The sequence below is a fragment of the Tarenaya hassleriana genome, unplaced genomic scaffold (genome assembly GCF_000463585.1).
Source record: "Tarenaya hassleriana unplaced genomic scaffold, ASM46358v1 Cleome13, whole genome shotgun sequence".
NCBI lineage: Eukaryota > Viridiplantae > Streptophyta > Magnoliopsida > Brassicales > Cleomaceae > Tarenaya > Tarenaya hassleriana.
This window is the reverse complement of record NW_010963495.1, coordinates 3,204,468-3,227,771: the sequence shown is the minus strand read 5'-3', so window position 1 is coordinate 3,227,771 and position 23,304 is coordinate 3,204,468. Positions and strand designations below refer to the sequence as shown.

Sequence of the window (23,304 nt, the reverse complement as noted above, 5' to 3'; positions counted from 1 at the left end):
CTTGGCAAATCGACTAATAAAATAGATGCAACTTCATCTATAGCGTGGCCACGCATTTTCATAGTCCGACTTCCACGAGAGGGCCCAGCGATATCTCTCCTATTGAGGAGGTGATAAGTCCCATATTGCATGTCTATTATCTCCATATGATTCGTGAACGTATCTGATCAACGCCGTTATGATCATCCGGTTAAAGACGACGTTTGACGCAGTCAAGACACGCCACTCCTCATATCATATACTCTAGACATCTCAGGTCTGAGGATCCAAGAACGAACCGCTTTATGAGATTCAAGTCATGACTCTGTCCATGTGACAATCTCATGCGGGTCAACCAGTCACTCGTTCACAACGAGTACCCATGATTGTGATATGCATCCAATGCATCAATCACACCTCATGCTAGTCTTAATTCATCATTGTTCCCACAATGATAACTGACCAGGGAATTTAGAATCATTCTATAATGATTCAAGGATACCGAAATATAACAAACATGCCAATCATATAACGGAATGTAACGCATTCATAAATCTGTGACCAGTGTGACCAACATGACCAGTGTGACCAATGTGACCAGTGTGACCAACGTGACCAACGTGACCAGTGTGACCAGTGTGACCAACGTGACCAACGTGACCAGTGTGACCAACGTGACGTACCTTTGCTTCATTCCCAATCTGTTTCATCACCGTCCCAAAAGTCCATTTGGGGTTAGAGATATGCTTCTTGCACATCATGGGACAGCTTGGATCGACGTCTTCAACAGTCGTACACCAATTGTTTGCGCAAAGACTTTCGATGCATTCGAAAGGAAGCACCATGAGAGGGACAACAAATCCAGTCAAGCGCCATCTCCCCTTCGGTGTAGGACTTTGTAGAATCTTCCGCAACTGTTCTACCAATTTGTCGAATGAGTACCTGCCCCACGGAAATTCTTCGCATAACTCAAGTTCATCGACCATATCAACCAGATCATGGTTGATAGAGTCATCGTTTCTGTTCCCGGGGTCGAGTACCCCGGATAGCAACATCAGTGTCGCCAATCTCTTTCTGTCAATCCGACTGTGTTTACTCTTTTGCAACTTTTCCATAACTGCTTTCCTCGTGACCTTCCCAGGTCCGAAGGTCTTTATCCGAAAATCGCTTTTCCTGCGCCCTTCCCAATCTTCCGGATACTGGTTGCACTTCAATCCTGATATAATGGCGTGCTCGGTTATAGAATACCTGATAGGAACGCCATTTAAAACAAACCATAACTGCCCTTTTTCCTCCTCTAACTTCAGCGTTCGGTGTAGGAGTACTGACACAGGCAACATCTTCATGTTTTCGTCACATTTCAAATGGAATATGTGACGAAACTGTGAATCCTCGTTGAAGTACCTCCACTCCTCGGAAGATAATACCTCTTTCAGATTTTTTATCGTCTGACTCAAATAACATTTGCTTTCAATCTTCGGTGCGAATTGAATATCTGAAAAATCATATATGAACGGAACCTACAAAGAAGAAATCAACCCTCAATCAGTCAGTGTGACCAACGTGACCAGTGTGACCAGGTAAACCATAAATCCGTTTCGGTGAGTATAACAACCCATTTTCCACCATAAATCATACGATTAACTTAAAAATCATAAACTCAAACCAAAAAACCCAGATTTCTTGCATCGCATCAAACTCAAACTTACCTTCAGTTCCTGGTTTTTCCTTCCGCCACGTCCCGATTTGCGAGCGGGAGTTGAAGTCTTGCTTTCATTTCTGTTCGATTTTGAAGCCATTGTTTTGATTTCTGAGAATCGAGAGAGAAATGATAGGATTTCGCCGGATTTCTTCGAACGGGAGAGAGAGAGAAGCAGTTTCGAAATTTGTCTCGAAAAAGACTAAGTTACAGTGTCGATTAGGGAAGATTAACCATATTTCCCTTCCTATTGCGCCACGTATCGTTTTTTATAAGGCCTTTTATGTCTTTTACTCGTTTTTTTTTTTTGAAATTCTAGGGTTTCGAAGGGTATGGCGTGAAGTCATTGTAGCAAACTAGGAGTATTTCTGCTATTCTGCCGGATGAACCTGATTATTGGCCAATAGGTACCATAAATCTACACAAAGCGGCAAAATAGCAAAAGTACCCTTACTTTACTACAAAGACTTCATGGTATACCCTTCAAAACCCTAAAATTTTGAAAAAAAAAAATAAAAGGAACAAAAGACATAATTAACCCTCTCACAAAAGTAACGTGATACTCCTTTCTTCATTTTGAATTCACCTCTCTTGTTTTCATTCTTTGACAACTCTTCATTTCTTTCTTAATTTTCTCTCTCTACTCTTATCTTTCTCTCAACTCTTCCATTTTCTTTCTTCTCATTTCATTTTTATACATAGAAAAACAAACGAAAAATGATTATTTCGTTGAGCATATCTTCACCGACGACCTCATATCTTCTTCTTGAGTCGGTCTAAGACAGAACAAATGACAAGAACCGAAGGTAAACTCATTAATACAAGAGATTGGTTTGATGCATAAACTTTGTGTTTTGTGTTTGCGTTTTATGATTTTTAGAGTGAATCGTGTGGTTTTTTATTTATTTATGACACTGGTCACACCGTTCAAAATTTAGTTTTGGTCACACTGGTCACACCGGTCACACCGTTCAAAATTTAGTTTTAGTCACACTGGTCACACCGTTCAAAATTTAGTTTTGGTCACACTGGTCACACTAGTCACACTGGTCACACTAGTCACACTGGTTACACTGGTCACTTGGTCACACTGGTCACACCGAAAAATTTCAAAATTCACGCGAAAAATTTAATTTTGTGGTGGAGGGAGTTTTAAAAATTTTAAAATATTTAATTTTTTTTCTAGGGAACCGAAAACTGTTTTCTCTCTCTTCTGTTTCTGTCATTGAAACTCACGCCAATGGGTATTATGGGAATAACATAATTATAAAGGTATGTTTTGAACTAACTTTTTATTTTATTTTTGCATAGGTATACCTTGAAATCTTTGTAGCATTGTAGGGGTATTTTTTATAAAAGTCCACACAAAGCACTAAACGCATATTCTTTTTTTTGTTAAACACTAAACGCATATTCGTATCCTACTGTTTTCTCTCTCTTCTGTTTCCGTCATTGAAACTCACGCCAATGGGTATTATGGGAATAACATAATTATAAAGGTATGTTTTGAACTAACTTTTTATTTTATTTTTGCATAGGTATACCTTGAAATCTTTGTAGCATTGTAGGGGTATTTTTTATAAAAGTCCACACAAAGCACTAAACGCATATTCTTTTTTTTGTTAAACACTAAACGCATATTCGTATCCTGCTTCTGACACCACATCCCTATCTGTTGCTGCCGTCTTCCACTAACTGTGTTCTTCTTGATGCTCCAAGATTCTAATCCCTCATACCAATATAATTGGATGATAATTAAAGAATGCAAAATGCCAAACAAAGCAGGAGAGGAATCACATGATCAAGATTCTGCCCCAATATAAGTCCCCTACAACCATCATCAAGGATGTTGGCTTTTGGTCAAGGAGAAGGGTTAGTTTCCAAGGTTTATAAATTCGATGATTCAATTTCACCACGCCGCAAATTAACAAATACTAAGCTCCATTTTGCCAACACATGCTTCTTCCGTAGTCTTACAACACATGCTTCTTCCGTTCAAAGAGAAACGAGCATCCTTACCTTTCTAGAATAAGAAGAGGGTCAACTACAAGCTCCATTTTGCCATCAATCCAAACGCTGTACTGAAGGCTGACATGACAAATAATAAAACAAAAGTGTAACAAGAATAAGAAGCGACCACATTTCAATAAGGAACCAAATAACTGTCGCTTACTTGGAAGTTTATGTGCAAGCTACTTGTGTAATAGAAAAGCAGAGAGCTTTTTATTATAACTATTATGTGGGTTTTTTCCTACACGAGCATTATCCTTGCATGGCACAAGAAATGAAAAAAGGGGAATGCCAAGTGCGCCTTGAGACATCCTGATAACGTTTCGACGATTCTGATCCCTTCAGAAGCTAGCGAATGTTTTCCAATCCGATTATTTGAATGCCTTGAGATTGCAAAATGCTTCATTCACTCGGCTCACGTGGCTTTCCTCAAGACCAGAGATAATACGTAACAAAGAGCGGAGTCCACAGATGAAAGTGCCACAATGAAGACGGCTACAAGTACAAGGCTCAGTGTGGCGGTCTTGAGCTGCAGCACCAACCCCCAAAGTCATCAAAACAAACGCGGCATATTCTCTCTATACGAGAGACATTTGATTACATACCGTGCTTTTGAAACTCGGCCACTCTACGTGTTTAAGCTGGCCTGGTTGCTCAGCCAGAAACGAGAACAGAGTTCTCAGACTCCTGATAAACAACAAAACAGTGACTCAGATCACAAGAACCCTTCAGCCAGATGAAATCTGATCGGGTAAGAATTCATACCAGATGAAATCCTTAAGAAGGCTCAACCAGAAGGGCTCTGGGGGTAATCGGTCATGAGAGCTCAAAGGTTGATGGGTAGCAGTTACAGATACCGTAGATTTGCAACCAACATACTTTGTCTGGTTATAAAAGACACTCCCTCCGAGAATCTAAACAAGAGTAAGAATCAAACGGGGTTGCCATAACCCCCAATCCATTAACACGAAAAAGAAATACAATTACCGTGAAGGGGTTTAAGATACTGGTTCTGATCCCGTGAGAATAAGCTCTTTGATTCCGAAAGTGTGGAAGTTTAGGATGACCCAACTGGATTAAACCTGGAAACGACATCTCAAGTTTTGCCAGAAGATTACATAAAAAAAAAGGTTTTGCCAGAAGATATCTAAAAAAAAGATCAAGGAGCAAACAGAAGAATAAAAAAGTTACCTGAGACATTTGCCGGGAAAACCGTCATCCCGCTCCGATATGAAAATCAGAGGCCGTCTTGTGGAATTTGGTGTGTTGAGTTAAAGATTAGGACATGGAAGTTGAGGAGACAAAGTGGAGAGAGAACTCTGGAAAAAGTAGAATTTCAGAACCTGATCGCAGAAAGTCACTCATTATTGCCACTGTCTTCGATTTCTCATCACCACAAACACGAACTGAAATTTCGAGGCAGCTAAAGGAAGGATAAATCAACAGAGACTACTTTAATAGTGGCGAGACAGTCGATTCGAAGGCAAAACAATGCTAAGGAGAAGCTGGTTTGCAATAGAGGAGGGTACCCACGGGACCCCGAACCCGAACCAGTTTTTGCCAAATCACAAAATTCCATAAGGAAACCGTTCACACATTCCTCACAAGAAATGCTGAAGACACATCACAATTCACAAACCTGAATATCACACACTAAAAACACATATAAACTCACTCGAGAGCATGATTGAACATGCTTTGTTAAATTTCATAAAAAATAAAATACTCAATTCACAAGTTGAACATGTTCATAAACATCAAACATCAAAAGAATTCAGATGAACCCATTTCACCAGACTTACAACGCCAGAAATCAAAATCAGATGAAGTAAAAAAGATACAGAGAAGAAGAAGCGAGGAAAAGGAATCAGTCTATATACAGAGAAGCCAAATCAATTTGTATATACTCAGAGATGAAGAAACCAAAGCAATCTGTAAATACTGAGAGGAGAAGAAGAAACTGAGAAATCGAAAATGCAGGAATCCCAAAACCTTGAAGAGAAGCGACTGTTAAGGGAAGAGGTACCTCAGATTTGAACTCCTTAAGGAGATAGTTCAGGAGCCGAGTTTGCCCTAAATATGGTTATCCCTTAGCCCTTACCCAGGAAGAGGATTCCACCAGTGCTTTGGTTTGTCGCTTCGGATTGCAAGAGTGGCTCCTCCAGTCTTTTCAACTCCGCACCGCCGCGGTCTCTCTCAGATCGAGTTAGCCCATTTTGGAAAGTATCTAAACAACTCTGGTAAAATAAAATGGGCCTATAGGCCCATGTTGCAATTCTACATTGTCACGACTAGGGGGGTCAATAAAACCCGAACGGTCATCCGCCCGAAAATTTAAGGTTTCGGGTTTAATAATATTGGCCTAATAAATAAATAGATGGATCGACTCGATCCGAAAAAATTAAGGTCCAAATTGAATCCGACCCGAAATTCGTCTGATCCACCCATTTAACCCGAAAAATATTAGATGATTAGATTTCTACTTTCACTTGATATTTTATATCACACAATATTATATAAAAATTTTTATTTATATGTAACTGTTTGATTAGATTTTGGTTTGAGTTATATATATATATATTATATTATGAGGTTAACTTTGATTTTTAAATTTTATCTTAATATTTTTCTATACTTTTTATTGTACCAAATATCTTTTTCATATATTATATATATTTTAAATATTAAATAATTTATATATTTTAAAATTTACATAATTATTTTTTAGATTTAAAAGTTTTTAATTATGGACTAAAATTTATTATTACTGATTTTTTAAAAAAAATTGTTAAATAACACAACATTATTGTTATTATTATTATTACACACTAATATTTATTTTATTAAATAAAAAAAATCTGAAACTCAGTCCGAACCCATCCAAAGCTCTATAGGGTCGGACTCTGGGCCACCGATCATAGGTCCGAAAAATAAATGGACGGATCGACCCGATTCAAAAAAATCTAAACCCGAACTAAATCTGGCCTGAATCCGGTCCGATCGTCCATTTTACACCGCTAGTCACGACTCGACACATATTTCATAGAAGGGCAAAAACACTAACAACAACAGTTTGTAATTCGGCCAGCCACCTTTCATTTCGAATTTGAATCAAATTTTTCAAAATTTGTAATCATTTTAAAACAACATAGACCAAAAGGAGGGATGCCAAATAGTACACAATTAAATAGAAAATGAAAGGAGAGGGGGCCAAACTAGCAAAATATCTAAAATAACCTCTTTTTGGTAAAATTAATTCTCATATACCCCATGTGATCAAAATAATTATATGGTCATATGATGATCACATTGGTCACAATATTAAATTTTTAATAATTTTACCAAGTGATTAGTGTGATAAGTGATTAGTGTGATATCTAAATGTAACCATGGTAATTTTGATGGTAATTTTGATGTGATAACTATAAATTTAATATTATAATCAATATGATCATAAAGTTATTTTGGTCAGATGATCATATATGAATAAAGCTATATGCAAAAATAGTTTCAGCGAGAGGAGGTTATTTTGGATAATGCTCCGACCAAAGTACTATACAATTTTGTTTTTTTTTAAAAAAAAAAGCTTTGAAGAATTTTGTTTTACATTCAGCTGTGTGAGTTTGATTTCAAATGGAAACTGCTTCTCCTAAGTGCAGAGAAGATACCACCTCCTCCGGAAGATCTCCGCTTCTCCTCGCTCTCCTCCCCAACCTGACCAAAAGAGATCAGTTTAGACCTGACAGACAGTTTGCGGCATACACAGAAGCGGCAACTGACTTACGTCCTTGGAAATGTGAAGTAGGATATCTATGACCTCTGAGAAGTCAGGCCTCAGTTGTGGATCCTGCTGCCAGCATCTCTCAAGTAGCTCCGCTATTTTTGGCTGCGTGCTCTTCGGGATCGTAGGCCTTAACCCCTATATCATATTAAACCACACTTACTCGTATCATCTCCCATTCATTACCGCCATGTGCTCGTAGAGGACCTTTCTCTCAAACCGATATTCATCTGCGCCATTGCAGTTCATTTCCTAAACCTAACATGGTTCTACTTTAGCTTTCCCAGAGCATTTGTTTATATCTTCATCTAATGTGTCTTTTCATGCGTTTTTTCTAATATGCAAACCTACATATGGTTTTGACAGGATGTGCAAACAACAGAAGAAATGCATTCCCTAGGTCAACCAAAGGGGAATGCATTCAAGGTTAGATCAGATTGAAAGCAATTACCTTTTGGACGACTCCTACAGCTGCCTGCAATGGTGTCAAGAACTCGTATGGAAGCTGGAAAGATGTCAATCGAAAATGTGCGTTAGCCCATTTAAAAGTAGGAAGTGAAATCAAAGGATGGCGAAATAGGAGAAGAGACTGAAGCACCTTGCTGGTCAACAACTCCCATAGCACAATACCAAAGCTGAAAACGTCCGCCTTGTGATCATATGGTTTGTGCTCTATAACCTTCGTTGCAAGATATTTTTTGCATTAAAAAAAGTGATTCTTGAAGATATAAGATAGAACAAAAATGAATTGGAGGAGTCGTCTACTTTAAACCAATGATGAACAACTGTTTTGACTGAGGTAGTGAATCTTGGCATAGTATACGTAAGCCAAACAGAGACACAGGGTTTCCGAGGAAAGGTAAAAAGAAGATTAACCCGCAAGCAAACCACGAGTAGCGGTCAACTGACACAAATACCAATGACTTGACTATGCCAGTAGGAAAAGAGCACGGCTGTGCCAGAACATACCTCTGGAGCCATCCACCGATATGTTCCGGTTTCAGCAGTCATGACTCCAGTTTGAGCTTTCACTCTGGCCACCCCAAAGTCTGCAACCTTGACCACCTGTAACAATAAAACAAACAAATCAATATGAATCCATGCGCCAGTCTGCTACTTGTGGAGAATAAAACTATCAAAAAGTAACAAGTTCGAGGATGCAGAATGCATTTTTTGCAGAGAACAGTCGGTATTACTGCTTAACATTCGTGCAGGAAAGTGCATAAGAATAGCAATGCATCTTTAGCCCTAAAGAAGGTTCATGCATGTACACCACAAACCCACTTCGTGAGTTCGTGTACACGGTATCCACCGAGAGGATAAGACGATAACCCTAAGTTGAGAATATTACCTCGTTTTCATCCATTAGAAGATTGGCAGCCTTCAAATCTCTGTGGATTATGTTATTTTGATGGAGATAATTCATTCCTTTGGAAACATCAATTGCTACTTTAAGCAAAGCTGGAAGCTTAAAGACGCCTTTTTGTTTATGCAGGTAGTCGTAGACACTTCCACCACGCATGAATTCTGTTATAGATGAAAACACAAATCGGCAGCAAGTGAAAAACAAAACAAGCTGTCGAGCTTAATTCTGTCCATAATTATTACCAATATTCAACGTAGTTATAGCATCATACCTGTAACAATACACAAATGTGGAGGCTTAGTGCATGCACCAATGAACTGTACAACATTCTTGTGCCGAACTTTCCTAGAAAGGGAAAATTTATGGATGGTATCTCAAGCATCTGGGATACAAGTGAGTGTTAGCACATAAGTTTACAACAGAACAGATCAGAACCACAAACCTCATAATATAGACTTCCTGGGCAAACTCTTTCTCTAACTCGGAATCTAGACGCTCAGGCTTGAGGACCTTGATGGCAACTTCCTGACTACAATAAGTACCTTTGTACCTGAATTAAAGAAAAGAGAAAAATGACTTTTGAACATCTTAAAGATAACAACATTTTTTATGGATGGAGCTAACTTACAGGTCTCCATATGAACCGGATGCAATTTTCTTCTCAAACTTCAAATGTTTTAAGTTGATTTCCCAAACATCAGTTCCATCATTGGGTATTGCGACATGATTGTTGCTCTTTCTGGCACCTGTTTGATCGTTTTCTTTTTCAGGAGCAAGCGATTGCTGCATAGGCCAAGTTTGATTCTGCAAACGAACGCCGTGAATGATTTATTAGTAACTTGCAAACAAGATCAAGATGCTATGAAGTATATGGTAACAGGGAAAATGTAATATTGCATAAAGATGGATTAAAAACTTATTTTGTTCGGATTTCAAGTGCTTCTGAGAGAATTACATGAAAATTATCACCAGTCATCACCCTATCAAAGATAGGATTTGTAGAACATTTCTGCCTGAGAGCAAGTTGTAAGTTGTAACTTGTAACCATATCCAACCTCTTAAGGAAGAATGTAGAGGTTGGGATACCAGAGGAAATAAAAAGAAACTTATGCCCAAAGTGGCCTTATTTCTGCAAAGAACAACAAATACCTCAATCTTTGCTGCTTCTTTCTCCAATGCTATTCTAAGTCTATCTATTTCCTGAAAATTTAAAAGTATGTACAACACAATTACACACGTACAGAATTGAAATTAAGAAAAGAAATCTACACAGAGCAGGATGCCTTAAAAAAAAAGATTGACACACCCTCCAGGTCTATAAGATATAAAAAAAACAGTTCCATGCAAAAGAAAAAAAAAATCGGTCCCGTAGACTATAGAAAAGGGTAACTAAACATTATCAGGATGTAAAAGAAAAAGCAAGAAGTACCTCGTATGGCCAACCATCAACAACAAAGACATCAAGTGAGAAGCCATCGGTTGTAGAAAAAGCGTGTGCTTCTTGAATGTTCAGCCTGAGCTCAGCAAGCAAGGCAGTCAACTGCACCATCAACACAGACAGTTTGCATTTACAAATGGTTATCACCATATGACCTTTGAAGAAGTTCATGACACTATTTGCTTACTTTCAGCTCTTTGAAGAAACAGGCACTCAGCACATACCTGGCAGAGGAGTTTAGGCTTGTCTTCCGTGGAAAAAGTTATCTCATGCAAGGGCCTGCAATTGAGTAAACTGGATGAAATACAGCTCGATCTGTATTCATATTACTAGACTTGGAACTCGCTAGTAGTCACCAAAAGCAAAAGAAAAGAACATATTTCAGTTGCAATGTTTTCCCATCTTCCACATGAAACTACATACCGTGAATACAGTGAATTGGCATGCACAGAGTTTTCACCCTCATCATCTTCGGATCTACTTGCTGCAAGTGCAAGGGCTTCAAGATTAGGCGATGAACCAAATGCAGGCGGTGGATGTATGCTGGCAAGTGAAGACCAAAACGAGAATCACCATTGTAAAAAGTATGAGTTGACATCGGAGGATAAAAATAGAACCAACAGTTTAAACAATCAAGGATTAACTTGTTTCACGAGATAACCTTTTTCTGGTAGAGAGCCTAGGAGAACTTTGATCGGCTTCATGACCAAGAGAATCCAAAGGAGTAGAGTCATTTGAGATCCCAGAGGGTTGAACCTTCACAAAGATAAGTCACCAAATACCCCATGAGCCCATACACAACCAAATGCTCACAAAAGGCGACATAAAAACATGGAACATGAGAGATCAGGCCACGGAAGCAGATCAAGTAACAGAAACCCCACAACAACAACAAAAATAAAAGATGGCAAAAGTTTGGAACAAACCCTCCACGACATAGATATTGCGGATAGCTTAGCCGCAAATCCGCCGAACAACTCACCTGAACGAGACGAACTTCAATGGCGGGCCTGTTTGCAGGATCATGAGCTAAATGCAGCAATCTCTGGTGCATCAGCACATCTTCTGCCCTCTCTACATTCACATCCAAGGCATACCTAAACAACATGAGATTTTTAGACAGACCCGGAAAATTCAGAAGCAAACAAAGTACTGAACACAACTAATGAATTTTGGCGGTAGAATAACATAATCCAGTGCCCAAAACAGAAGCACTCATATCACATGCATGCAGAAGAAGCCGATGCAAAATATACATACACACACTGGCGAGGGCAGTAATGTACATGATTGATTGTATTGAAAAATATACCGAGTGGGGAGGCGATTGAAATGAGCCCAGAGCTCATCGTAGAAACCAGGGCGATCGGCTTCATCGATGTTAGAATCCCGGAGACGGCGGAGAACCTCAGTGTAAACCTCAACCTTCTGCCGATGCCGACGGTCCTGCGCCGCCTGTGACGAGGGCGTGGCCTCGCTTGCAACTCTGCTGCCGCAGCTTTCACTGTCCTCCATCACCATTACCGACCAACGCGAGACACAAGATGGGAAAGTTTGTGATTTGCGATGATCTCTTCTCTCTTTACGTGGGAGTAAGTTTGTTTGTATGCAGATTTGGTAGGAGTGGGGAAAAAAAAAAAGGAGAAAAGCAAATTGAGAGGAACAGAAGAGATACATACGATACGATCGTCGTTTACGTTTTATCCTTTTAAAAAAAAATGGGTGAAACGACGGCGTAGAGGGGGGCAAAGGAGTCATGCCGCCGTGGAATCCTTTGTAATGATAATCCGCTAAGGGTATTATTGGGATTTCAGTCAAGGAGATTAATTAACATAAATAATGAGATTTTTTCTGCCGGACTCAATCCACACGAGTCTCCGAAGATAACGCCGCCCTTTTGAAGCTCAAAGCATATTCTCCTGGGATCACGTTTCCCTTGTTTTACTCTTTTGCCCTTTACGTCGTTTATTTTTAAATTAGATTTCCCGTAAAAATTTAAAAACTGCATTATATCGGTTGTTGTGTTTCGAGTAGGGGTGGATGTGGATGTGGATGTTTCGGGAAACGGTTCGGATTCGGAACGGAAATGGATCGGTTCGGTTTTTTCGGTTTTACAAAAATAGGCACTAATCGGTTTTTATATTGTGTTCGGTTCGGTTCGGTTCCGGATTTTATTAAAAAATATAGATTTTCTTTAAAAATATTCGATTTTTTAGGATTTTTTAAAGTTCGGTTCGGTTCCAGAAAAAATCGGTTGTCTAAAAATAATAGCGTTCGAGAATTGGGAACGGTTTCAAGTCGGAAAATATACCGTTTTTCGGTTCGGTCCGGTTTCGAAGAATCGAACCGAAACGGCCACCCCTAGTTTCGAGTGATACCCTTTGAAGAATCAAGCTTATCTCCAATTTCTAGATAGCCTTCACAATAATAATATAAACAATCTTTTATTTTTAAATCTGGCTCCCCGATAACTTTTCTAGGGGCGAACGCACGTGAAATAAAGAACACAAAAAAGAAAAATGTCTAAAAAGAAAAGGTGCTTGGAGGATAATTAGTTAATCCAAATTTTATGAAAGCGAAAATGTTTTCTTTTGTCTTTATAAAAGGATATCAACGCATCATTTATATCTTGATTTGTTTATCCCTAAACTCATGTAGAGTTAGGCTGTTATTTATTATTACATGCATAGACACCGAGGGATATTGAACAATCACCGCCTTATGTCATTTCATTAATTATCATATGCATGCTTTCAAGCATATTTTATCGTACATTATGGACCGACCAACGTGTGCGGAACTCTCGGGTCCACCGAAAACAAAATTATTCAAGTTATGGGATTTTCAAGCGGCAAAAAATGTTTGCGCAGTAAATATTCGCGAATAGAAATATCTTTACTTATTGAGAAATATTTTAAATATCGAATTCGTGTACATACTACGATACAACTGAAGCTATAGGATGACAATGATGAAAAAAAAAAGGAACAGGAATTATTAGTTTGCAAACTTTAATTTTTAATAATCGTCATTGTTATTATTTGATCGACAACGTTGACCCATTGTCGGCATCCGGTTGCCATTTGTCCCAAAACCATTCACTTGTTTACCATAATTATCTTTTTCTATGGACCCTAACAATATATATATATATATATATATATATATATATATAATCCATTGATTCCTTTCACTTTTCATACAAATCCTAGCTCCATAAATCCGTTAACAATATGATTTTTTTTTTCCAGAGGCAATTTATTGGCTCATTTTCAAAGTCGATAGAGTTAACATTTTTTTTATAAGGATATCCTCGAAGTCCAAACTAATTTCGAAGGCGGATCCCAATTTGAGACTCAAAATTGAAGAAAATATACAAAGCATTATAAATATTAGACATTTTATCCGGAAGAAAGACTACATCCAGTACCGGACCTTATATATATTCTCATTTCACCGGTTAAATATAAATTGGATTGATAGAGTTTAACATAATTTTATTTCCGTCATTATGTAGAATCCATTCAATCAATTTACAAGAAGGTTTCGGTCCATTGATATTCTTTTGTTCTCTCTCTATCCCTCTATATATATATTAACCATGAAACTTATTATGTTACACTACAGAAGTATTTCTATCGCGTTTTGTTGTCTATAGTTTTCTCTTTTTGTAAGAAAATGATATGCATGTTATATTTTTCAAGTCAGGCGATAGCTAATACAAGAGATTTAAAAATATTAAAAAAAAGGTTATATATATATATATATATACGTGGGGGTGAATAGTTGAGAACAAAATACTAAAGTAGACTTTTTCTGTCACTAGTTATTGTCTGATTACATATTTTTATATGTGTAGGAAATAATGCATATACGCTATAAGCACAACAACAACAACAACAACAACAAATTGCTAGAGATCACGTGGTATGGCTGGCGACCGAATTTCAATCGAAATTAATACGCTTTTAAGTTGTAATTAAGCACGCGGATTTCTTTATTAAATCGACTATGTCCACGTTCCACGCAAACAACCATATTATAATTTATACCTACCGCTAATTCTTCAAACCATATTTCCATTATTTAATTCGAGTTAAACATATATACAATACCGGAAAATTATATCACAGTTGTGTTTTAATATATATCCGCGTATATATATGTATATAATTGAGATCCCAGAAAGCTCAACGGATAAAATAAAGAAAGGTAAATTGCAATCAAAAGAAAGTTGACAAAAGGAGGCGAAGATGCCGCAGATCAGGAGGGAATAAACCCTTCTGAGGGGGGTGATGACGTGGCGTCACATGTCTGGATCCTATCGTCTGATGTGGACCCTCTGCCCTTTAGGCCTCACCAAAGGTCGTTCGCGGCGGCGCGCCGCTGGAAGGAATAATCCACCCAACCCCACATTTATTTATAAAAAAAAATAAAACTACCTACGTGAATTAATAATATACTAGCCTGTATATAGTATATGCACACCAATTCAATGTTCAATGTTCCAATTTTTTATTACAAAGAAAGGTGAGTTTACTGTATATAGGATCAATGAATCTCGACCATTTTTTGTCATTCAGTTCATCCAAGACCATAAATTAGGGGTGAACGTTTCAACCCGTAATCCAGAGGTTTGGGTTACCCGGTTTAATAAGTACCCAGATCAAGGATACCCGAATATTAACGATGATGAGACCGGGTTTAACGAGACCGAGTTTTTGATCCCGGATCTGGATTCGGGTTTCGACTAACCCATAACGGATACTCCGGATACTCGATATATTTATTAAAAATTAAAAATATCTATTTATTTATAACATTTATCTAAGTTGTTTTATTATTTACTAAAATTTTTTATTTTATTTTATTATTTTCTATATTCTCAATCTTTATAATTTATGAAATCGAATTTATAATTTATAAAATTGAGTTTTAAATGTTATTTAAGTTATTTTTATTGAATTTTATAAATTATAAAATATTTGAATTATTTATTTATGAGATCCGGATACCCTCGAGTATGAGATTGAGAATCTTATTGAACTCGGGTTAGGGGTACCCGGATCTCATGAAGTGAAGAATGAGATAATTTTTTCGTAAAACCCGTGGTGATGTGACCGAGATCGGGTTTTCTAAAAAACGGGGATACCCGACCCGTGTCCATCTCTACCATAAATATATCTCCATCCAATTTTATTGAACGTGTCGATAAAGAATACTAAAATTTTAAGTTAATAATAGACAAGCAACTAAATCCTAATTAATTAGGAATCCGAAAATGTTATTTAAATACTTGAGAAATAAAATTCGGATCATGTGCATGAATTAAGAAGACAAGCTATAATATGATTGGGTCTAATTAATTAGGAAGTAACAAACCATTCAACTCGGCAGGTCGTTGTAGACTTGTAGTATATGGCATAGGGTTGACAGATGCAAGATTTATATAATACAAATACACACCATAACGGTTCAAAAATGTATCTAGAGAAATAATTAGTGTATCTCTTATAATGGAGCACATGTTGTTTGCTCCTGATTATATTACAATATCCAAAGTATGGGAAGAATATATTTTATTTGAAGAGGGGATACATGTATGTATATTGTATTATATATATGGAAAAGGGAGGATAAGAAGGCCACCATACCAATGTGGAAAACATTACTGAGCTGACTTGGGAGGAGAAGAAAAATTCATAAATGGATGACAGAGAGAAGCATGATGACGAGGATGAGGAGTGTTGCACTCACGTGACCGAAGGCAAAAATCAAGAGGGTGAATGGGTGTGGGCTTCATGTCCAACGGCCCAATGGGCTCGGTGGGATGATAATGCCCAACATTCATTCCACGTTTATTCATAAACTTTGCTTCCACATCATTTACAAAATCAAGACAAATAAAAAAACATTTTGGGGATGCTGAATCATAGTGAGAGTGGTGACTGGACAATTTATAACATAGCCCGCTTAGATATTGGTGAACCTATACAGGCGGTGAGAATACATCGGGAACAGTCGAGGTGATCGATTGACACATCATAGGAGGTCACGCCACGTTTCATGGCCTGACGCCACGTGTCGAACACCTGTCGAGCCGCCAGCAGATTTTGTAACACACCGCCGTCTTGCATAGAAATATATATATGTATAACACTCTCACATGGGAGGGAATCGTTCAACGAAATGGCAGATACCGGAAAAGAAAGCTCAGGCGCCGCCTGCAACGACCGCTGTGGTTGCCCTTCCCCGTGTCCTGGCGGCGATTCTTGCAGGTTCTCTCCAACTCTCATTAATTCTGGTTAAACTAGGACATAAATAAAACCCTCAACAATATTTTCCTTGTACTGTCTTGGCGGGTGGGGGTAGGTGCAAGAGCAGCGAGGAGGGGCACATGATGTGCCCGTGCGGGGCGCACTGCGGCTGCAACCCCTGCAACTGCACCAAGACCCAAGTCTCCGGGACGGGCAAGGCCTTCTGCAAGTGCGGCGATGCTTGCTCCTGCGCGACCTGTGCCGCTTAGAGCCACGACTCACACTTTGTATGCTTTGTTGATAAAATAAAAGCTCCTTTTGTTAGTGAATACTACAACACCACCAAATCAAATGTTTCGGGTTTGCGTCGTAAACTCTTCGGTGCGTCCCTTCCACGCATCACCTTCCAGGTGCTTCTCGTAGAAGCATACCTCACCATCGCACTTGACGCTCAAGGCCGAGATGCTTCTGGTGCCATATCGCCCCTGTGCGGTCTACCATTGTTAATCCCTGGACCGGGAGACTGAATACAAATAACATCTAGTAAGGATGTTTACATTTGGTCGTTGGAAGTCTATGAAGATGGAGCTGAGATTGAACTCGATCTCCGGCTGGAAGATGCCGGGTAGCTTGGCCTCTTCGTCGTCCTTGTCACCGTTCATCATCACCTTTTCTGTCATCTTCTTCATTGGGAACTCACCGCCCTTGCTTCCGGCCAACAACTTTATAAAATCCTCTTTGAGTCGCAGACACTGCGCAACACAACAAGAGCGAAAGGGCAAAATGAGAGCAAGTTCGCTCTGTCGCCACACGTTTATAGCCTAATCTTGAATCCTGCAAACCAAGGCCAAAGCTTTTCCTCGAGAAAACCGCCATGGATTTTTGATGAATCTGCAACACTTTCTGTGCTAAGGACCCTTCCAAGAACTAGGATTTTACCTACATGTCTTGTTATCTCCATGCTTTTCGCTCGGAAGAAGTCCGTCTATATGATCATTACAGTTCACATGGACAATAATACCTTAAGAACCCGTTCATCCGTACGACGGTGAAAAGAAGGTTCTGTACTTGAGAACCCCGTTTCACGCAATACTCAGGTTCTAAAGAGAGACAATAGAGAGTCGTAGAGAATACCTTGGGCCAGGGAGAGTCGAGATTTGCGTTGGAGAGGACGTGGATTCCAGGCGAAACTTCCCGGACGAGGCTGCTGTTGGCACACGGAGGCCTGTTGGTAATGTAAACCATGACTTGGGAGCACACATCAGCCACTACCAGGTTGAAGCCGTTGTACTGGTCAAACTCTTTCTCCAACTCCTCAGCAAACTCCGTGGGGCTTTTCCCGCTCTGCTGCCACAAAAACAACAACTCCTCTTACTAACACTGCCTAGAACATCAGCACTACCCAGTGAACGGAAGCAGCTCTACCGAGCCATAATCACATAACCTCAAAATGAAATGTATGTCTATACAAAGTCCCCTCCTTCATACAGCAATTCCTGAAAATAAGGTATGCACGGATACTATTCACAAAGTCTAGCCGTTCCGAGCACCAAAAGATCGGCTGAGATGAGAACTACGGATCACAGCGTGACATGCCAATAAACATTTACAAGAAGAAAATGGAAAGGAAAGGCAGGAATCAGGATCATCGATCATGTCCATCTTGTTGGAGGCCTACCTACAGTCTCATACAAAGAATGAACGACCGATCTATCACACCTCCCCAGATCCTTGAAAATACCCTCCAATTCTCACAATTGACGAACATGGCTATCGAGTCAAAGAAAACAAAGTTGGGAACTTTCATATCGAGCATCCCGGTCGTTCGTAAAATGATCATACAGATCCAGCAAACCTTTACTGATTCCAGAAGATGTACGGACCTGCAAGAAACGGAGTGGGAGATGTCCACGGGTTCTCGCATTGGGATTGGAACAAACCTCCCTGAAATTGGTGAGGAAAGCGATACGACCGTGCCTCGTGCAGCCGAGCCACGTCCCGCCGCCGACCACGTCTCTTCCTCCCACCATCTCTCCGTCTTCCCACCGCCTCAGCGGCTCCGTCGGCCTCCATCAACCATGAACCCACGAGTTTCAGCCAAAAAAGGAATGAAATTCACAGAAGAAGTCGGGTTCCTTACCTGTTGTGATACTCATCTCTGTTGAGAAACAGAAGCAAAGGGTAAAGAGGGTGAGATCGCCACAGAAACACCGCTATACACATTGGCAAACACTTCACCGTCTGATTCTGCAGGCACAGTGGCTGAAAAGTCACGTCAAAGTATGGGTTCGATTCTAAGATAAAAAATGTTCAATTAATACGGAAGCCCGAAATCCGGTCGGATCCCTAAAAAAAATTAAAGATATGGATCTAATAATATAGTCCGATAAATAAATGGACGGATCGACTCGACCCGAAAAAAATCGAATCTGATCCGATACCTTTCCGACCCACCTATTTAGTCCGAAACATATCGAATAAATAGATTTTTATTCTCATATAACATAAAAAATCTTTTATTTATGTTATATATATATTTATATATTTGATGAGTTTGATTAATATATATACTAAAATTATATATTATTTTATTTCTAAAATCATATATATATATTATCGACTATTTTGATAAGATTTTGGTATAATTTATATGTATAATGTTTTATGAATTTAATTTTAAATTTTATATCAATATTTTTTTATATTTTTTATACCGAATATATATTATATATATTAAAAAATATTTGATAAATTTGTATATTTTAAAGTTTATATGGTCATTTTTTAATTTAAAAATTTTTAATTGTAGTCGATGTAGATAAAAAAATTTATGTTTATTTTAATATATTCTTACAGATAAAAAAATTTATATTTATTTTAATATATTTTTATCGGATGTAAGTCTTAGACAATTGATCAATTGAATAATTTTTTTAATTTTATTTTAATTTTGTTGTTATTATTATTGTTATTATTGTTGTTATTATAAAAAATATTTTTATTTAATAAAAAAACTTGAAATTCGGTCCGAATCTGTCCAAAGTCTCGTAGGATCGGATTTCGGACCATCGATGATAGACCCGAAAAATAAATAGATGGACCGATCCGATCTGAAAAATTTAGATCCGAATTGAATCCGATCCGAATCCGGCCCGTTCCGTCCATTTTACACCCTCAGACGAAGGTAGTTATTAAAAAAAAAGAAAATAACTGAGACGTTCCGCAGAAGAACTACGTGTGGTTTTGTTTTGCGATGGGAACTGTATGTCGTTCTTATGACTATGAAACAGCACCACGTGCACATGCGGAGGATTAGTTTTTCCTTTTTCCTTTGGCTTGGTGTTGAGTTTTTTTTTTTGGAGCGTTTCCCTGCATCTACATTAATACAAAGTCTCTTGTGCCACCATACATTGAGGAGGGCGTTTTTTTTTGGTTATGCCTGAAAATAAATTTGAGGAGATGTTTAGGTTTTAAAAAGATCATTTTTTTTATATATATTATAAGGTCTCGTTTTTTTGTCATCTTCAACCCAAAGCAAACATTTTGAATCAGCTTTTCAATTTATCAACCATCGACGATGGAAGCCATCTTTTTGTCTCTCATGCTTTGACGCGTCGGCCCATATGCAGAGGTGAAACAATCATCCACCCATCCAGAGCGATATCTCCTCTATCCACTTGTTGTTTTCCTCGATGATCGTAATCAGGTATTCTCCTCCCTCCTTTTCCCATCGTTTTTGGCTAGGGTCAATTTCCTTTTGCATCTGGGTTCAAAATTAGATTAGAGGATTTTCAGTCAGCTGAGCTCGATCCGAAAGGCCCGTCCCTTTGTTGATAGATGCGTTAGATTCCAGTGGGTTCGCTTCATATTTTATCAGGTCGAACTCGTTTCAGCAAATTGATAGGTGAGAGATAGACTCTTGGGGCTATTACACGGTGTTTTTGGCAAAACTTTCTTTTGCAATATGTGACGGGATATTGCTTTGCTGATAATCTATGGTTTTTGAAGTTGAAGAGGGGTTGGCACAGGGCGATGGGCATATCAAAGTCTTACCATCTCCTTTCCCAATTGACTTACTCGCTTCCGGTGTGGGCAAGTTTGATCGCTGGCGTTTTCCTACTTCTCACCCTTTCCCTTTCCTTATTTCTACTGTTCGAGCACCTCTCTACTTACAAGAATCCTGAGGTTTGTGCCCTCTTTTCTCTTTTAAAATAGGAATAGTACTCTGTTACTGGTCCTCTGATGTTTTCTCCCTGCAGGAGCAAAAGTTTTTGATCGGAGTCATCCTCATGGTTCCTTGCTATTCCATAGAGTCTGTGAGTAGCCTAGCCTATCAGAATCTGGTCTTTTGTTTTCTCCAGCTCGTTCTATGAATAGTCTAGCCTTCACAGAACATTTGCTCGTACCCTACCCGTTATCATACTTGTCGCTGGATTCTTAATTTGTGCCCCTCGAGTAGCCTAGCCTATCATATTGTGCGCTGTGCTTATGGTCCTGACTGGAATTCCTTGGACAGTTTGCATCGCTGGTGAATCCATCCATTAGCGTTGATTGCGGGATACTACGAGATTGTTATGAATCTTTTGCCATGTACTGTTTTGGAAGATACCTTGTCGCCTGTTTAGGTATGGTCACCTGAGCGCTCGTGACATCAGTTAGCTTAACATTTCTTTTTTTTTTTTTCATTTTCCGTTAGGAACAGAATGGCTGCCTTTCTGATATAATTTCCTTTGCTCTGGTGGTTCCCTGCTTTCTGAATGACACTAGTTAAGAGCTTATAAGTGTTTATTGCTATTTTAACAACGCCATTATCTTGCCATGCACATCTTAAATATCTTTGCTCAGGTGGAGAAGAGAGGACCATTGAATTTATGGACAGACAGGGGCGTATGAACTTCAAGTCACCACTTTTAGATCACAATGATGATAAAGGAACAATAAAGCATCCTTTTCCGATGAATTACCTCTTGAAACCATGGAAATTAGGTCGATGGTTTTATCAAGTCGTCAAGTTCGGTATTGTTCAATATGTATGTTTGGCCATACATACCTTTTGTATCATCCTATTTCTTGTTCCTCAACTCCATATTTGAGAAGGAGCATAAACTATTTCTCTCCTTCGGCAGATGATAATAAAGTCACTGACTGCTCTCACGGCTGTAATTCTTGAAGCTTTTGGTGTATACTGTGAAGGAGAGTTTAAATGGGGTTGTGGGTAAGTTAACTGCCTTGGCAAGCAGTTTTAAAACTATGGAATAATAAAACCCCTTTTTTTTACAAGGGTTAAAGAAAAGCCATCTTATTGTTTCACATGTTATATTTTATGTAGGTACCCTTATATGGCAGTTGTCCTGAATTTTAGTCAGTCATGGGCATTGTACTGTCTGGTTCAGTTCTATGCTGCAACAAAAGACGAGCTTGCTCACATAAAGCCGTTGGCCAAGTTTTTAACATTCAAGTCAATTGTGTTTCTGACTTGGTGGCAAGGTGTTGCCATTGCTCTTCTGTATTCCTTGGGGTTGTTCAAAAGTTCCATAGCGCAAAGCTTGCAGTTGAAGTCTAGTGTGCAAGACTTCATCATTTGCATAGAGGTAGATGTCTTCTGTTACCAACATTCGTGTGAACCAAATTCATCACTTCTGACCTCTGGTTGATTATATGTACCGAGGCTGAACTTTACTTTTTCATTTTTCTGCGACAAGTTCTATGCTTTTCGTTCCTCCCTGAGGAAATAAATTAAATTTTTAACAGTTTTTGTTTATCCAGCACAGATGGGTATTGCTTCTGTTGTTCACCTGTATGTGTTTCCTGCCAAACCATACGAGCTGATGGGAGACCGCTTTACTGGAGATGTTGCGGTTCTTGGAGACTATGCATCTGTTGACTGTCCTATTGATCCAGATGAGGTTAGGGACAGTGAGAGACCAACCAAGCTTCGCCTGCCACAACCAGATGTTGATGCCAGAAGCGGTATGACCATCAAAGAGAGCGTGAGAGATGTTTTCGTCGGTGGAGGTGAATACGTGAGTCTTCAAACTCTTTTTTTGTTTTATCAAAATTTGTGTTCTGTAGAGATTTATGTTGGTGAACTTTTGATGACAAGGTGATTTTATGCTTTAGATTGTGAAAGATGTGAAATTCACTGTAACTCAAGCCGTGGAGCCCGTGGAAAAGAGCATCACAAAGTTCAACGAGAAATTGCACAAAATCTCTCAGAACATAAAGAAGCAGGATAAGGACAAGAGAAGAATTAAGGACGATAGTTGTGTCTCCACATCATCTGGTCGCAGAGTGATCCGTGGGATTGATGATCCACTTCTAAATGGGAGCTTTAGTGACAGTGGAGTAACAAAAGCCAAAAAGCACCAGCGAAAATCAGGATACACAAGCGCAGAGAGCGGAGGAGAGAGCAGTAGCGATCAGGCTTATGGCGCATTTGAGATCAGAGGCCGTAGATGGATCACCAAAGATTAGAAAAAGTTTCTCTTCCAAAAGAATGCTATATATATCTTCCAAGGGCTGAAACAGAGCACTAGCCCGAGGCTGTAGCAGTTGTTTGTAAAAGGGATGGCTGATGTTCCTTCTGCTCAGGACTAAAACAGGTGAAATATTGAACATCTTGTACAGATTTGACGATGCTTTGTGTAGCATGATTCTTATTACAAAAATGATAAAACCATGTTAAGTGTTTTTTTTCCCTTGTGACTATTAAGCATAATAGCCATTTCTAGTTACCAGCCACGACAATGTCCCAGACAACACAATGGTCCTGCT

General features: G+C 38.9%; 5 protein-coding genes across 12 annotated transcripts; 2 read left to right on the top strand and 3 right to left on the bottom strand.

The window, feature by feature from the left end:
* Positions 1 to 3,760: 3,760 nt before the first annotated feature.
* Positions 3,761 to 5,876, bottom strand: LOC104807801. 4 transcript variants are annotated; one of them, XM_010533223.2, is made up of 6 exons: positions 5,715 to 5,876; positions 4,880 to 5,031; positions 4,676 to 4,783; positions 4,454 to 4,602; positions 4,294 to 4,375; positions 3,761 to 4,217 (listed from the first exon to the last, which is right to left on the bottom strand). In XM_010533223.2, exons 2-6 carry the CDS (start codon positions 4,886 to 4,888, stop codon positions 4,104 to 4,106), a joined length of 462 nt encoding a protein of 153 aa, XP_010531525.1. In that variant the 5' UTR covers positions 4,889 to 5,031; positions 5,715 to 5,876; the 3' UTR covers positions 3,761 to 4,103. The 4 variants fall into 4 exon arrangements, with proteins under 4 accessions (XP_010531525.1, XP_010531522.1, XP_010531523.1 ...); XM_010533220.1 differs by having other exon boundaries at positions 4,676 to 4,770; positions 5,715 to 5,873; XM_010533221.1 differs by having other exon boundaries at positions 4,676 to 4,770; positions 4,880 to 5,007; positions 5,715 to 5,873.
* Positions 5,877 to 7,197: 1,321 nt separating this feature from the next.
* Positions 7,198 to 11,949, bottom strand: LOC104807800 (serine/threonine-protein kinase STY46-like). The gene is made up of 16 exons (XM_010533218.2): positions 11,586 to 11,949; positions 11,256 to 11,370; positions 10,935 to 11,029; positions 10,697 to 10,816; positions 10,498 to 10,552; positions 10,265 to 10,375; positions 9,985 to 10,035; positions 9,464 to 9,639; positions 9,278 to 9,385; positions 9,107 to 9,180; positions 8,821 to 8,996; positions 8,439 to 8,534; positions 8,068 to 8,148; positions 7,921 to 7,974; positions 7,473 to 7,607; positions 7,198 to 7,402 (listed from the first exon to the last, which is right to left on the bottom strand). Exons 1-16 carry the CDS (start codon positions 11,792 to 11,794, stop codon positions 7,298 to 7,300), a joined length of 1,761 nt encoding a protein of 586 aa, XP_010531520.2. The 5' UTR covers positions 11,795 to 11,949; the 3' UTR covers positions 7,198 to 7,297.
* A 4,490-nt stretch (positions 11,950 to 16,439) lies between these two features.
* On the top strand, positions 16,440 to 16,854 carry LOC104807798 (metallothionein-like protein 4B). The gene is made up of 2 exons (XM_010533216.1): positions 16,440 to 16,551; positions 16,646 to 16,854. Exons 1-2 carry the CDS (start codon positions 16,463 to 16,465, stop codon positions 16,797 to 16,799), a joined length of 243 nt encoding a protein of 80 aa, XP_010531518.1. The 5' UTR covers positions 16,440 to 16,462; the 3' UTR covers positions 16,800 to 16,854.
* Positions 16,809 to 18,861, bottom strand: LOC104807799 (transport and Golgi organization protein 2 homolog). The gene is made up of 5 exons (XM_010533217.2): positions 18,671 to 18,861; positions 18,414 to 18,597; positions 17,665 to 17,874; positions 17,088 to 17,282; positions 16,809 to 17,015 (listed from the first exon to the last, which is right to left on the bottom strand). The coding sequence occupies exons 1-5, from the start codon at positions 18,751 to 18,753 to the stop codon at positions 16,878 to 16,880; spliced, it is 810 nt and encodes a 269-aa protein (XP_010531519.1). The 5' UTR covers positions 18,754 to 18,861; the 3' UTR covers positions 16,809 to 16,877.
* Positions 18,862 to 19,895: 1,034 nt separating this feature from the next.
* Positions 19,896 to 23,227, top strand: LOC104807796 (protein LAZ1). Of its 5 annotated transcripts, XM_010533213.2 has the most exons (10): positions 19,940 to 20,236; positions 20,368 to 20,434; positions 20,539 to 20,715; positions 20,790 to 20,846; positions 21,047 to 21,155; positions 21,376 to 21,560; positions 21,657 to 21,745; positions 21,860 to 22,121; positions 22,302 to 22,553; positions 22,651 to 23,004. In XM_010533213.2, exons 3-10 carry the CDS (start codon positions 20,563 to 20,565, stop codon positions 23,002 to 23,004), a joined length of 1,461 nt encoding a protein of 486 aa, XP_010531515.1. In that variant the 5' UTR covers positions 19,940 to 20,236; positions 20,368 to 20,434; positions 20,539 to 20,562. The 5 variants fall into 5 exon arrangements, with proteins under 5 accessions (XP_010531517.1, XP_010531516.1, XP_010531515.1 ...); XM_010533214.2 differs by lacking the exon at positions 20,368 to 20,434 and having other exon boundaries at positions 19,939 to 20,236; positions 20,545 to 20,715; XM_010533212.2 differs by lacking the exon at positions 20,368 to 20,434 and having other exon boundaries at positions 19,941 to 20,236; positions 22,651 to 23,227.
* Positions 23,228 to 23,304: the final 77 nt, after the last annotated feature.

Coding starts and splice junctions, on each gene's coding strand:
- LOC104807801 (XM_010533220.1), bottom strand. CDS start 4,907: ATGACGGTTTTCCCGGCAAATGTCTCAG. Junction 4,771..4,879: donor TTTCCCGGCAAATGTCTCAG/GTAACTTTTTTA, acceptor TGTCGTTTCCAG/GTTTAATCCAGTTGGGTCAT. Junction 4,218..4,293: donor GGCCGAGTTTCAAAAGCACG/GTATGTAATCAA, acceptor TTGGTGCTGCAG/CTCAAGACCGCCACACTGAG.
- LOC104807800 (XM_010533218.2), bottom strand. CDS start 11,794: ATGGTGATGGAGGACAGTGAAAGCTGCGGCAGCAGAGTTGCAAGCGAG. Junction 7,975..8,067: donor GGGAGTTGTTGACCAGCAAG/GTGCTTCAGTCT, acceptor ACATCTTTCCAG/CTTCCATACGAGTTCTTGAC. Junction 7,608..7,920: donor CTGTAGGAGTCGTCCAAAAG/GTAATTGCTTTC, acceptor AATATGATATAG/GGGTTAAGGCCTACGATCCC.
- LOC104807798 (XM_010533216.1), top strand. CDS start 16,463: ATGGCAGATACCGGAAAAGAAAGCTCAGGCGCCGCCTGCAACGACCGC. Junction 16,552..16,645: donor CCTGGCGGCGATTCTTGCAG/GTTCTCTCCAAC, acceptor GGGTGGGGGTAG/GTGCAAGAGCAGCGAGGAGG.
- LOC104807799 (XM_010533217.2), bottom strand. CDS start 18,753: ATGTGTATAGCGGTGTTTCTGTGGCGATCTCACCCTCTTTACCCTTTG. Junction 17,875..18,413: donor TCCCACTCCGTTTCTTGCAG/GTCCGTACATCT, acceptor TTGTGGCAGCAG/AGCGGGAAAAGCCCCACGGA. Junction 17,283..17,664: donor TCGACTCTCCCTGGCCCAAG/GTATTCTCTACG, acceptor TGTGTTGCGCAG/TGTCTGCGACTCAAAGAGGA.
- LOC104807796 (XM_010533212.2), top strand. CDS start 20,563: ATGGGCATATCAAAGTCTTACCATCTCCTTTCCCAATTGACTTACTCG. Junction 21,561..21,656: donor AGTTCGGTATTGTTCAATAT/GTATGTTTGGCC, acceptor CTCCTTCGGCAG/ATGATAATAAAGTCACTGAC. Junction 21,746..21,859: donor GAGTTTAAATGGGGTTGTGG/GTAAGTTAACTG, acceptor TATTTTATGTAG/GTACCCTTATATGGCAGTTG.